Source organism: Chlamydotis macqueenii, chromosome 5 (genome assembly GCF_036417535.1).
Source record: "Chlamydotis macqueenii isolate bChlMac1 chromosome 5, bChlMac1.mat, whole genome shotgun sequence".
In the NCBI taxonomy this organism is placed as follows: Eukaryota; Metazoa; Chordata; class Aves; order Otidiformes; family Otididae; genus Chlamydotis; species Chlamydotis macqueenii.
In genome coordinates this window covers 39,457,899-39,472,716 of record NC_141560.1, presented here as the reverse complement: position 1 = coordinate 39,472,716, position 14,818 = coordinate 39,457,899, and the positions used below count along the sequence as shown (strand labels likewise).

General features: G+C 39.8%; 1 protein-coding gene across 2 annotated transcripts in view; it reads right to left on the bottom strand.

Moving 5' to 3' along the window:
• Positions 1–14,818, bottom strand: part of SIPA1L1 (signal induced proliferation associated 1 like 1) — a 161,404-nt gene that overhangs the window by 82,318 nt on the left and 64,268 nt on the right. For both annotated transcript variants that reach the window (XM_086748948.1, XM_086748949.1), the window contains exon 3: positions 3,877–5,697. In XM_086748948.1, coding sequence (XP_086605074.1) covers positions 3,877–5,374 — 1,498 coding nt within the window. In that variant the 5' untranslated portion in view covers positions 5,375–5,697. The remainder of the gene's footprint in view (positions 1–3,876; positions 5,698–14,818) is intronic.

The following is a 14,818-nucleotide window of genomic DNA, read 5'->3' as shown; positions in this document are numbered from 1 at the left end:
TACTTTTCATTAAATCATCCTGACTGGTATCACAACTGGCAGTTCTTTGTTGATATAGTCCCAAACTACCTGCTTTGTTATTCTGAGTTGGAATGAAAAGTAAGTAAAGGATTACAATTCTCTGGGTCATTGTTTCTTATTCTTTACAAGCTCCAGGATTACTTCAGTTCTCCAATTCTGTGACATTTTCCTGGTTTGATATCATTAAGTTATCATTGCTGAATCAGAATTCTTTGCTTCATATTTTCAAGACTATAAAATTACCCAAGGCTGTTAACTTGACTAGCTGATCCCACTGAAACTTTCACCACTGTCTATTCCATTCACAACATCATAAAGATCCAACCTCCCCTTCAAACATAGAAGTTTCTGTACCATTACTTGCTTCATGTTATAAAAAACTTTCAGTTACAACTGACTTTCTTGATTTTATTTCCCTATTATGCTGCTTTAAAAGTTTTATCACTACCTCACCTCTTTCAGAGCAGTCTAAGGTTTGCTTGGGTAACGACAATATGCTGGGTGGTCAACAACATGTGTTCAGTATTTGTAGAACCGAGGTGTTTGGGCACACCTGACAAGGCTTCTGAAGTACACCTCTTTTCAGACTCGTGCTTGCTGGACTGAACATGAGCACTATGAATTTAAAATGTAGTTTTAGGGCTTAAGGAAAAAAAAGTAAAATAATAATCATAGCTTCTTCTGTCCCTCCAAACCCACTCCATACGCATACTGACGCTTCTATATCTGCTTATCCCTCACCAATACCCTTAGGACTAGATTACGCTGATTTTACCTAATTCACCTTAATTACGACTAGAAAGAAATGGAGATATAATGGTGACTGGTATTGCAGCAGCATGAGGGTGTGGTTTCCCTTAATGATAAGCCAAGCCAATAAATTGCTGTTGCCTAAGGGGTGAAATCCCACTCACATCTCCTTTGTCTTTTGCTGTTCACCCATTGCTCACCTAGCACTAGGCTTTGGCACTTCTCTGCAAGGAAAGCTGATTTGACTCACTAAAACTGGAGAGAAATAACCAAGCAATAAAAAGTAAATTTATTGCAATGGCAAGATTTCTGTTTGGTTAGTAAACTGAAGTGGCTTATCAAGTTTTCAGAAAAAGAAGAGAACAGGTACAAGGACAGGAGAGGAATAAAGTCCTCCCCCCTGTTAGTGCTGAAATGCTGTTAAATTGGGTCAGCTGTAACATGAAACTGCACCTTTACTTGCTGATTGCAAAATCCACTAGAGAGATAAGGAATCAGATTGTTCCAGAGGGAGACAGATAGAAAGGTTTTGCAGGCAAAGGTCTCTAATCTCAGGCTCTCCCCTCCAAACATACCTCATCCTATATTTTGCATCTGGCTGACTGTTCTCAGGAAACCAATATTTTTCCACACTCCTTTCTCCAAAGGATGTAGATCAGCACTCTCAAAAAACACATAGCAAAGACTACCTCTCAGCCCTAGAAAGACTGCAGAAAGAGAAGACTACGGGAAGTGTGACAAGAGTCATCCAACCAAGGGACAACGCAGGGAAGATGGGGCAAGAGATGGACATATTTTGAGGTCAGGGGAAAAATGGGAGATGAGATTATTAGCTGTATGTCGTAATTCAGCCCCAATCGGGACCAGACTACACAGTCTCTCTCTCACTCCCCCACCCTCCGAGAGAATAGGGGGAGATGATATAAGAAAAAACAGCTCAAGGTTTGAGATAAGGACGGGAATAAACCCTTGAAGTTACCATCATGGGCAAAAACAGACTCCAGTTTTTTATTACTAAAAACATCAGGATAATGAGACAGAGAACAAGATAACCTCCCCCCCACCCCTCCCTCTTCCCAAGCTTAACATTATGTCTACTACCTTCCCCCACTGAGTGGCACAGGGGGGAAGAGGGAATGGGGGTTGTGGTCAGTTCATCACACATTATTTTATGCCGCTGCTTCATGGTTGGGGGAAGAACTCCTCACATTCCTCCCCTGCTCTGTTGTGGGGTCCCTCCCATGGGCCACAGTCCTCCGTGAAACTGCTCCGGCATGGGTCATCTCTTCCACAGGGTACAGTCCCTCCAGAATGGCTGTCCCAGCGGGCCCTCCACGGGCCACAACCTCCTTCAGGCCTCCACCTGCTCCAGTGTGGGACCCACCATGGAGGACCCACGGGCTCCAAGTGGATCTCTGCTCCTCCATGGGCTGCAGGGGGACAACCTGCTCCACCATGGTCATCACCACAGGCTACAGGGCAATCTCAGCCAGGAGCTGCATTACTCCTCCCCCTACTTCTTCACTGACCTTGGCATCTGCAGCTGTTCTTCTCACAAGAAAAGTTGTTCACAACAGGCTGGCATCATCCAGCCATCTCCTCTCCTCTCCACTTCTTGCAGCCAGGCTGGGCCGAGTTGGACCTGCTCGGCTGCCTGGTGAGAGGCCAGAGGGCGAGGCCTGCAAGGCCCACAAGGTTTGCACCTCGCCCTCTGCACCTCTGCCTCCGCTCAGCTTCTTCACATCTTCTCTCCCCCCCCCCACCTCCGTTTTCCCCTTCTTAAATACGTTATCGCAGAGGCGTTATCACGGGACATTCTGCTACCAATCGGCTCGGCCTTGGCCAGCAGCGGGTCCGCCCTAGACCCGGCCGAGTCCACTGAACGAAGGGGAGCAACTTCTAGCAGTTTCCTAGAGATGCTGCCACCTTAGGCCTCCCCTCATTAAACAAAACCACAACACTGTAAAATACAGTTAACAAGTTGAAGTTTTTCTGAATTAACCATCCACTCATTTTAACCAGGCATCCCTGCTGCTTTAACCTGCAGGAAACAAGCTCTTCTGAGCTGCTTTCACTAAAGAGATGAAACCCAATCCCTGATCATTGGTAGCTAAGGAACAAGCACTCCGCAGGTCAGTCATTTGATCAGTTCTATCCATCAGGAAATACCATAGTAATGCACACAACCCTACAGACAGAACTCTTTTAAAGGACTTTGGTTTGCACTCCTTTTTGATCATTTTCAGAATCAGGAAGAAGAGACAGTGAGATCTGCATCTCATGGTGCCAGCATCATTTTGATGAGGGGGGTATCTGGGTTATGCTTGGGTTTTGCTTTTTTCCATAGGCCAAAAAGTTTTGATCAGGTTTCCCTCCCCCCCCCGCATACCTTCAATGGAAATTACAACCCTTGATTTCAGCAGAACCATGTGATAAGGGAATTGTACTCCGTTTTTTCAGACAAGTACTTGTCATTGCAGAATATATGCATGTGTGTATATATATAGTTACATATATGCAGCAAGTTTCTTTCTGTAGAATTTGACAAATTAGAATTTTCTTTCTAGAATGATGACTATAATCAAAATAGTGAGTAAGACAGATTTTTGTCTTCATTTATATATTATTGACTCAAAATAAATACCCTCCCCATTTTGAAGTGGATGATTATGATATTAAAATATCCAAAGATTATTGTAAATGCTAGCTTTCCAAGCTGCACATTCCATTCTTAGTACAAGTCTTGATGCAGAGTGAAGAAAGTTCCCATATTTTAGGATTTTATTTTTTAATCTTTCAAGTGTCAACACTTGCCCACTCCCACGCATACCAAAAGCCATGTTTCAAGATATTGACAATCTATAGCCATTGCTGTTATGTATGTCACTACTAAAATCACTAACATTTTGTTCACTCCAACATTGTGAAAGACTATTAGACATAGTATGTACTGATCAGTAAAATATACATTGATATATATTGATGTTTAAGAACTGATTATTAAAAAAATAACTTCTTGCAAATACTATTATGGATCAGCTGATTTTATGCTGGTAGAACAAAAAATCATTAATAAAACACAAGGAGAAAGAAAAATTTATCTACCTTTCTGATAGAAGAATTTTCGATAATAATATGCACCAAGGTCTACATGTTCAACGATGTATCTTTTCACTCTGTCAAGATGTAAAATCAGATTCTCTTTGGGAACTTCCAGAACTGCTACTCCAGCATTCGTGCAATGAGAACTCAGAGTCGACTCAAACGAGGCACTTTCACATCCACTGAAGGAACCCGAATTAGATTTGGACAGGCTGATCTTCCTCTCCCCTTCCCCACCAATCTCATTACGAAAATAAGGACAACTCATCACAAGTTCATTGCTTTTATCATCTCCTTGGTCCATATTGAGACTTCCTTTTGAATTCAGGTCTTCAGTGCTGCCCATGGGAGAATTGAAACTTGCAGAATGGGACAAGGGTCCAGAGACAAGTGATGCTACAGCAGCAGCAGATGCACCTGTAGTTGTGTTCCTTCTTTTAATAACATTATGCCTGTTGATTGCTGCTTCATTTAAATCAAATAAAATACTCTGCACATCATAATGAGCAAAACACTTTGGACAAGTCCAAGGCTTGACACTATCTTCTGACCTGTTATCTTCAAGGTCTGAAGACTTCCCAAGCTCCCCTTCACCTTTGGCATTGCGCAGCTTACGAAAAATGGATGAGTCTCCTGTCTCTGATTTTGAGCGTCTCTTGAGTGGCTTCTCCCTTTCCTTAAAGAGTCTCAAGTTTTCCCTTTGAGTAATAGGCCCATCTATCACATCGAGAGAGAATCCTGAACCCTTGCTTCCACTGGCAATGAGGAGTTCACTGAGCTTAGTTGTGCCTGGGCTTCTCTGATCAGACTTTTCATCTTTATAGCCCTTCAATAAGTCAAAAAAACTTTCCCCTGAAGTTCCCTGCTTATCTATGGAAGATGTGCTGCCATACTCCCTGTGCAGAGATGGTCCAGATTTAAAAGTGGGTGAAATACATTCATCAAAACTATCCACATCAAGCTCACTTATGGTAATGTCACTGTTGCTGCGCTGTCTTATTCTGCGAAGAGCTTTCCTTGGGGAGCTGGGATAGCCATCAGGTGTAAGAAATCTGGAGTCTAGATTCTCAGATTGTCTGGTCTTGTTTTTAAGTGTGCTCTGGATGCTCTTTAACATGACAGAGTCACTAGCATTCAGGTTAACAGAGCTTCCCTGACTCCCAGGACTGCTTTTAGAAGACATGCTGTCAAGGCAACTTGATGTTTCAATATCTTGACTAGATCTGCTTGCTTCCTTGATGTTCTCCTTCCTCGGGGGCCAATCAGCAATCCTTGCCCTGACGCCCATTTTAGGGACTCCAGGAGTAGAGGTAACATGATGGGAACTTTCATTGCGAGGAGGTCCCACTGGTGCCATGACTGCAGATCCCAAGCTGCCATTCTGTGACCTAAAGCGTCTCATATAAAAGTCATCCGAGTGGACTTTTGAGGTGCCATCTGTTCCGACTGATACCCCAGTGGCAACAGCCCTTTCGGTCTGGGACCGCTTCAAGCTGGTCATGATCTTTCAGTATGTTCAAGCTTAGTAAGTTCCAAGAGAAAACACAGTCATTTCTGCTTTTTAAATGCACAGTTCTCTTTTGGAGAATAGTCTCCAAAATATACAATGGTTGCATGAGATCTTAATCATGGGCATTTAAGGACACAGTTAAATGCAGGGTGTCTAGAAAATTCAAATATTTAGTAGGTTTTGATAAGCAATAATTTCCTTTGACTTTTGCATTTTAAGAAGCAGCCATATTCCAATACATTCAAATTGTTTTAACATCATTCGTGGTCCAAAGTGTCAGAGTTGTAATTCTTATGCTCATGCTTCTTTTAAGCCTAAAACAGAGAAAAAGGGAGAGAAAAGTATTAATCATTTCATATATACCTGTTTCCATAACTGAAAGTATCAAAGTAATTACAACACAGAATTAATGTTTCTAACAAACATGCTTTTTACATCTTCTTGATCATCATCTCAAAAATGCAGTTGTGTTATATAGCTGAAGAGTTTTCTAGATATTGTTGGTTTGCCTTCTGAAAAAAAAATCCTTTTACATTTAGATTCCACACCTAAATACAATTTTTTCCTTATGAACTGATCAGTGATAGTTTTTAGTTGGCTTAGTGGACAGTTTTACAAAGCACAAGTAGGGAGCTCATTTCCTCAGCTGAAGGACACATACAGCGTACATCTCCTATAGAAACTAGAGAGGGGCCAGATCAGGACTCCAAATTTTATTTACAAGTGCTTTAAAGAATTTACCATTTACAAGTCATACATTCTCATTTGCAATTAGGTATTAACAATGCCTATTCAAATTTTCCATTAATGTAAATAACTATGATATGCTAAAAAATAAAAAGGAAGGAAGCTGATTAGCACAAAGATTACCAAATGATAACAGAGAGAATGGCTGTCAATAACATTTATTCTGTTTTGCACAGCCTTATTTGCAGATTAGCTGGATAGTCCAAAAAGTATGTATTCCCTCTGCCTACATTTCACAAGATATATAAAGACTAAAGCTAAACAGAAATGCACACTTTTAAATACCTTGACACGAAAACCTCCATTTATTTTCCTGGCTAACAAAGTATTGTCTGCCACAGCTCCTGTATAATCCAGCCTTACAAAGCCGTGGAAATTAAATGCTTTCCCATACCTCATCAGTACCAAAGTGATTTACAAAGCAGTTAACGTACTACCCTTTGAGGAGCTAAAAAAAAATCCACAAATACATCCTTGCTGGTCAAAGACAAAAGCATGAGATTGTCAAGATAAAATCTTGCATTGCTGTGTACATCCTTTAACACAAAGAAGTTAATAATTTTCAAAGGCGGAACCAATTACACAAAATGTGGCCTTTAAATATTTGCCAAATGTGTGCAGAGAGATGCTGCTGAACCAGCACTGTGTTGACAATACAGTATTGTCTAGGAATCAAGGCTTTCTGATGCTTCCAGGGAAACCAGTACTTTCTGCAGTCTCTTCTCACAACGATGGAGTACTTTGCTCCGCACTAATTAAATATCAAGCCAGGGCACCTTCTGCCTCCAAAGGCAGCATGTTTTAGCTTCCTTGCCACAGGTAGCACCCATTTGAAATAGCTGCTATTTATATAAAGCTGAACATACGAGGAATACTTAAAATGCAAGGTGACTGCATCACACATAATAAGAATGCCGCAAGTGATGTAGGGTATTATGGTATTTGCACAGCTAATTTACGTAAGCACAGTAATTCTCCTACAATGATTCTGCTGAAACAAGTTTTTTCTACCTATATAATCAGAGCAACTTCAGAAAGCTATCCATGTCTATCCACGCAGCTGTTGCAAAACTACTGAATTTTCAGCTCTAACTTTCTACAATCTCTACACTCTCCAATCTAAGAACTGATCAAGCTAGTGAAAAAACTTCATGCACAAAACAGATCAAGGAAGGAAAAATGCAAACACTGTGTGCCATTACATAACCTAATGTTCTGCCTACCTTTTCAATGGTGGCACAGAAAACATTGCTTATGCAATAAGCTCCATGAAATGGGAACATTGCACAGTCCTGTCTAAAGAGCTATACAGGCTTGCTTTTATAGGAAGAACAGAAGGAAAACAGAATGAAAACTGGTAAGTATTTAAGGGTAGGAGGGAGACAGACTAAAAGGGATAGTGGAAGGAACCTTGAGTCCAGCTGAGGGTGGAACACAAAACAGGCAGAAGTACAAGTGACCACTGCCACAGGCTCCTCTTCATAGCCTGCAATGAAACACAAGGTTTCTGTCCCTCACTATTCCTCTTCCACCATCAATATCTCTGAAAGCAAAGCATACATCTCCTCCCCCTCAAGTGCCAGTCCTTACAGAAACAGATAACCTACTTGTGCAAGTTTCTCATTAACTCAAAGGCAGAAGTTCATACAGTAGCTCTAAAACCCAAGCCTGGTGTTAACCATATAAGCATCCAAATGCTACCAGGTGTCATTGTCCTCCTTCAAGATTATTACTTTTTTATCTTTAAAAATTTCAGGGACAACCATGCTAAATGAAGACACATAACTATATAATTATATATTGATAAATAAGTAGACTGTGGAATTTATTCTTGATCTGCTGTACGTATGGTACAGTCACTAGTTGTACAACCACACAGTACATTTTCCGAAGGAAATACTTTCCCTGTTCCTGACTCAGCATTACAGATGTTTCACTCTGGGGACCAGCTGTTTCACATTCTGTAGGTTTCTGCAACTGTCCTACTTCATTTGCTGTAGCAGCTGGAATATAGGCAATAAATGATTAAGGTAATAGTTGTTATCATACTCTGAAGAACTCAATTTCATCTTTGCGTGCGTCTATTTTTATATGAAATAAATCATCTCAGTCAAGTTTTTTGGAGACTGTATCTACCCATCTGTTGTTCTTTCCCTAGCCCTTCCTATCCCAGTGTCTAATTTGAGACCTAATAGTCTGATTAGCTCCAAAATAAAGTGAGAGCATTATATTCAGGAACATTAAAAACTCCAAAAGTATACGTCCTAAGTACACTGGTCATTGGAAAAGGAACAATAACAACAATCTGCACTTAAACATTTTTTTCATATTCATTACTTGCAAAACATGACAGCATCAAAGACAAGGTGAATCACGGTTGATTTAAATGACCATTAGTTACCAATAACCAGATGGTATTATGAACTGGGAAACCTGCAGAAAGTTAAATATTTAAGTAGCAGAATCGCTAATACAAAATCCGTAGCATATTAAAATAAGGTACAAGTACAAAATAGGCAGTATTGTACTTATTTCTAAAGCTAACAGTAACTGTGAAGAGTAACAACTCGTATTTTGTTACTATTTCAATATAGAAAAAAGATAATTCAAGGTAGAGCTATAAATATATATATATGCATATATATGCATATTACATATACGGCGAGGACAAAATAGCATAACCAAGGAAACGTATGGTTCTCAAATTCATCTGAACTTATTGAGGAATCCAACAAAACACTTAGATATGTTAAAAGCCACAAATGAAAACCACATGCAAAAACTTCTAAAAGGAGATACGTTTAAATTTAGCACTGATTATATCAATGAAAAATCAGTTAAGAGATCAAGCTTGGAAAAATCAATGATCTGCTTATCAGATTGCATGCAATAACCAGTAAAGTAAGCTAAGTATCTGTTCAAAATGGGTCTCAAACCCTTAGAACAAAGTTGGGGGGTTTTTGTTTGGGTTTTTTTTTCCTTTTTTTTTTTTTTTTTTTTTTTAACCAGCACTGCAGTACTTCGCATTTGTAGCTCATTTTAAATTGAGAATAAACAAATCTGGTTTTGTTCTTTCCCTTTCTATTTATACCTCTTTACCACTTTGATCCATTCTCCAAAACTGAGGTTCAAGCTGTAGGACAAAGGACCATCCTGCTCAAACTAAAAGGTCCTTGTAGATGAATCCCCAAGAAAGTTTTGCAGTCCCACCTCATTCTGAAAAGGCAGGTAAGTCAACAGATCTTGATTTATTATTCCCCATGACTGAATTCAGCCACTAGGAAAATGAAGATGACGTACCAGTCAAGATTCCATCCAGATGTCTTGGATTACAAAGAAGCAAATATAAGCAACTGATTAAGAAGTGTCTTGCTCAGATCAGCTCAGGATAGTAAAACCACCCAACTACAGCACACTAACCAGTCTCTCTCTTGGATTCAGGCAGCCAGATAAGATAATGTAACAACTACTTGTTCAGATGAATGGAAAAGAGATCAAGCTTGATGCATCAATTCAGAGATCGTAACTGTTTTGTTGCAGTTTTCCCTAGCTTTAGTTTATGTGAAATCATGCTGCTTTTCCTTACAAAGTAGTGACTTACCCACAATCGAGTTTTACTTGAAGAGATTTAATAATGATTCCGTTATCTGTTGGGCACATTCTGAGACTTCAGATTGTAGAATCTCGGATGCTAATGATCCTAATACTCTGATGCTGACAGAGATTGATTTGGGGGCACCAAATTATGATTCATAATATTCCAGAGGAAAGACATCATATTTCACCATCAGTCCTCATTAAAAAGTATAATTTTATAACTAAAAATTTGGGAATGAGAGAATCAGTTTTCAAATTCTAGAAAAGTCTCACTTTTGCCAAGCCTCCGTAACCCCCTCTCTCTCAACCTCCCAGTCAAAACAAAATATAGTGGATGGTGGTAAATTCAACAAATCACCAGGGATATTTTAAAGTACTGAAAACGGTAGGATAAGGAGCAATTAACAGCATTTATAGCTTTAACAGCATTTTACAGCAAGCAGTTTTAAAAAATTTAAGTAAAATCATCTCTGTTCCACACACTTTACTGAAATTTAGCCAACTAGGAAACTCAGTGCAACAAGCACATTACTGACAGTAACTCTTGTTAATTTTTACTGGGAAAAGAACTGGCACCACCATAAAATCCAAAAACTAGCAGCTCCTCTGAAATCAGAAAAATAAACAAGAACAATAAAAAATATTTTATATATGAAAGCTTCATCTATTTGTGTCACAAATTCTTACCTGAATTATAACACAGATCAAATCCCAGGGTGAATATCAATTTATCAGCCAATTAAGTTATTATAAGTACAAAATAAGGTCTAATTCCATAAAATGAATTCCTCAGAGGAGAAAAATTCAATTTAGTCTTCAGAAATATCTGGCTTTATGTGGTTACCTATTATTAACTTTATTTTCTTCCCAGCATTGCTTTTGTCATTATAATTGAAGGGAAGTTAAAAGATTCATCTTCCAGATGAAGTTTTAATCAACTGAAAGGCTATCTGAAGAATAGTGTTTCGTATTTTACTAGATTATCAGTTTTATTTTTGTTACACTTAGAGAAATTGCTGGTTTTGCGTTAACTGAATTCGTGACAATTATCAGCTCTGCACAGGATGAAAGACAGACTCCCTATAACTTCTCTTTCTCCTCCCTCCACCTCCACAGTTTGTTATCTGCAAAATTTGCCACTGATCAAGAAAGTCCGTGTTTCTGCCTTTTTCTCTGAATGTTTCCTTGCTCCCTAACCCTCGGATGAGAGTCTTTGCTCCAAGGAAACAGAGTACCATCTGTTGCCATATACGCAACCATCAGATGCACTCATCTGTTGAGATTTAACAGTGCTTTACTCTTAACTTTATTTTCTGTTGAAGTACGTCACACTAAAATATATGAACCTAGGCAAGGTTACATTGATTGTACAGTGTAATAGTAATGAAATAGAATTACTACGACCCGTTCTGCACTCTCACAGTATGCACTCTACAGGCAAACACAAGCTTGCTCTGCCACATGGTGACACAACTGGAGGGGGAGCGGTCACTGGAGAACAGTGGTGTGAGCTCAACTGCTGTGGCGCTCAGCAGAATTTGCTCACTCAGGTTTCAAGCCCTGCTAACCACGGTCATGAACCCTTGTCAGCTCAGAGCACACAGAATCAGCTGGCCTCCCTGTGCAGATCATGAAGTCACAATAATCATACTCACTTGCAGTCAGTGGTAAGATGTTGATAACATAAAAGCATGGTAAATTAATAAATATATACACATAAACAAAAGTATCATATTGAGATAGATGCAGGAACGCAGGGGACAGTAATCCCCTATCAGTGCATTTCAGCACACTTTGCCCCGTTACGTCTCCCACTAATCAGTCTCCGTGCAAACATTAGAATACCTCAAGCCAGAATTACGCCCTCTTTTTCACATAAATTTTGTAACCACTAATCAAGACAAGGATAACACAATACTTAAGTGTACAATTAACTGCTGCTGAAGCAAACTCTTTTAAAACTCATCTTAACTGAGACAGAGGGAGAGAGAGAGAAAAGGCACTGCACATGGTCATTCCCGCTTCAACACTCAGGTTCTGTTTTGGTACCAGTCTCACTCATTTAGCCAATTAAATACAGAACCCCTTTCCTGGAAGCTATCTTACAGGATCTGAAAAAAAGATTCTGACAAGTTCTACTCTATGCTATACCATATTCTATTCCAGGAACAAGACTGCTAACAGCAATAGTTTATTTTTTATACCAGTGCTTGCTCTCTAGGAAGCAACTAGTGCCAAAACACAAAGGCAAGATATTCTAGCTCCCAGATACAATCTCTGAAGAAAGTAAATTCTTAGCAACTAAAAAACAGAGTTCCACTTACGCTCCCCCACTTCTTTTTTTTAAAGATATGTTTCTCCTATGTGTTTCTTTTTCAGTTTCTAGCTGTTGATACATTGCATCCCTGGGTAATAGTTCCAGAAACAAATAAACTTCTCTCCCTGGCATATGGACTCTTGTAAAAGTTACTTATCTGCAAAGCGCCCCAAGTTAACCAATGACTAACTTCTGATACTGCAAGACTCTGACCTATGAATAGTCACAAATCAAAACTAAACACACACAAAAAAAAACCCAGACCAAGAAACAAACCCCAAAGGAAATGGGCTGATACTTGCTGGTACGAGTACAGTTCGACGTAATTGCTGTAAATTACAGTAAGTATCACAGATGCACTTTCCTGAGGTTTGTATCCTTGCTCATACTTCCATAGCAGCAAGGCTCACATGCCACCCTCCTCCTCCAGCCCAGCCACAAGTTTGTTTCTGGCATAACTTTGGCAGCAAGGCAAAGATAGAGCTCAGTCTGTGGTCTCCATGCTGCATTGCCAGCTTCCTGCCGGCCACACTCGGCACGCTACCGCTGGCAGTCACCACCATGTCTCATGACATCCCACAAACATCAGAGCTGAGTGAGAGACCTCAGTTCGGAAGAGGGAGAAAGAGGGTGTTTCACCTACTACCTCTGAAATAGCAGTTGCTTCTAAGTAGTCTGGAGTGCAATTCAAAGCTAACGTTTTTTTAATGACAGGTCTTAGGACTGTGCCACTAATTTGATAGCAAGATTATTAAAAAATATAAACACATCATTTTGCTATTGTTGAAGACATTTTTCCCCAACACCATTTCATTCCTTTGAATGCACTACAGCTGCTTCTCCCTAAATTCCCAAACCATCCAGCTCCCAAGCCTCCACAGAGTACTGCTTCTCCACAGGCTGACTGATCACATCATGTGTTTAAGGGAGAAACAAAAGCAGCAGTTAAATTTTACCTAAAATTAACAGCCTTTCTTTCCCACAACCTCCATAGTAACCATCTAGAGAGAGTTTCATATTGACGCACATTCCTGAACATGCTCCTGCAATTATTGCTCATGCTTTAAAGGTACTGCTGCAGTGCTGGAGAGGAGAACTAGGAGGAGGGAAGTTATCACTGGATGTTCACATGAAGTGTTACCAGTTCCTGCATCACCATCATTGCTTTGCCTGTGCCCCAATCCTCCTCAGCAGCCAGTCACACATCATCTTTTCACTCTAAGCCCAGCTGCTGGCACCCAGCTCTCGCTCTCCACACTGGAAGAGGTTGCCCAGAGAGGTGGCGGATGCCCCATGCCTGGAAACATTCAGGGCCAGGTTGCATGGGGCTCTGAGCAACCTGATCTGGTTGGAGATGTCCCTGCTCCTTGCAGGGGGGTTGGACTAGATGACCTTTAAAGGTCCCTTCCAACCCTAACCATTCTGTGATTTTATGACTCTGCAACCCTTCCTTCTCAACCCAAGCACCCATCTGCCACACAGCAGCCCACAGCAGAGTAGAACAGACACCATTGGATTTGAGTTTCGGACCGCAGATTGCTCCCTCAACAAAAGTCACTCAAAAGACAGTTGAGCATCTCATCAAGCAAAATATAATTTCTTCAAGCTTCCAGATAACTGACAGGTGTTCAATGAGTTTGCTTCCTTATCTACTGACCTGAAAATACAAAATAGATCACTACTTGAGTCTGTAACAGTTCCTGTATATAAAAAGTGGGGGAGGGGGGGGGGGAGCAGTGAAGGGAAGAAAAAAAAAATCAACAGAAACCAAATTCCAAACCTGGAATTTACACAGATAAAAATCAAACACTATGTTGTAAAGTGAAAGACACATCCAAGCTATTACTGAAATACTGTATTTGAAAAGTACACAGCTAAAAAAAGGGTCCTTGCCCCTCACTTCATATAACCTATTAAAAAACATCCATTGGTCTCTCCAAATAGTATTCTTTGATGATAGCACACACAAAACCATCTTCCCCTAAAAAAAGGTATTCTGCTTTTGTATGTAGGTATATCACATACATTTTTATAGACATATCTACACAAAAGATGTTAATTCTATCTCTCAAATGCAAGTTTGAGATTACTCTAGACAGAAGTACATAAATATAACATAAGCAGATATTGTAATTAATCCTGATGTCATTTAAATGACAACTACTAATGGATTACACGCTTAATGAATCTGCATTCACTACTGTTACATGAAGAAAAGAAAAAAAAATTAAGCCTAACACCACTGAATTTTCATCATATGTTTCTACAGGAAATTTTGAATTGCGGAACCTAATAACCTGGGGTAGGCTCCACAGCAAAAATGTATTAGATATTCATGTTATTCAAACTTTGGTCAAGTAAAGACAGCATAAAAATAATTATACTGAAAATCATAGACTACGAAGCTATACAAGGGCTACAGAGTCTAAGAGATCTTTTTAACAGTACACATGTTCAAATAGGTAAGGAAGCAAATAATCCTTGCAGTAAGTGCAGCGGCTTTTATTTCAAGTGACTGCCACATACAGATGGGTGTGCAACACTGAGGAAGGAAATCGATTAAAACATTAAGGGAAGATACAGACTTGTAAGGAAAAACTTGGGCAATATTCTGGATATTTGGGTGGTTGGTTGTTTTTTTTTCCTGATTGTGGACAACTGCAACATTCAAATTGAAATGCACTCAGCTCAACACTCCACAGCCTTCCTCTACAAATCCTTTCAGGGAAAAAAAAACCTGAAAACTCAGTAATAGTCTGAGTTTACATAGTAAA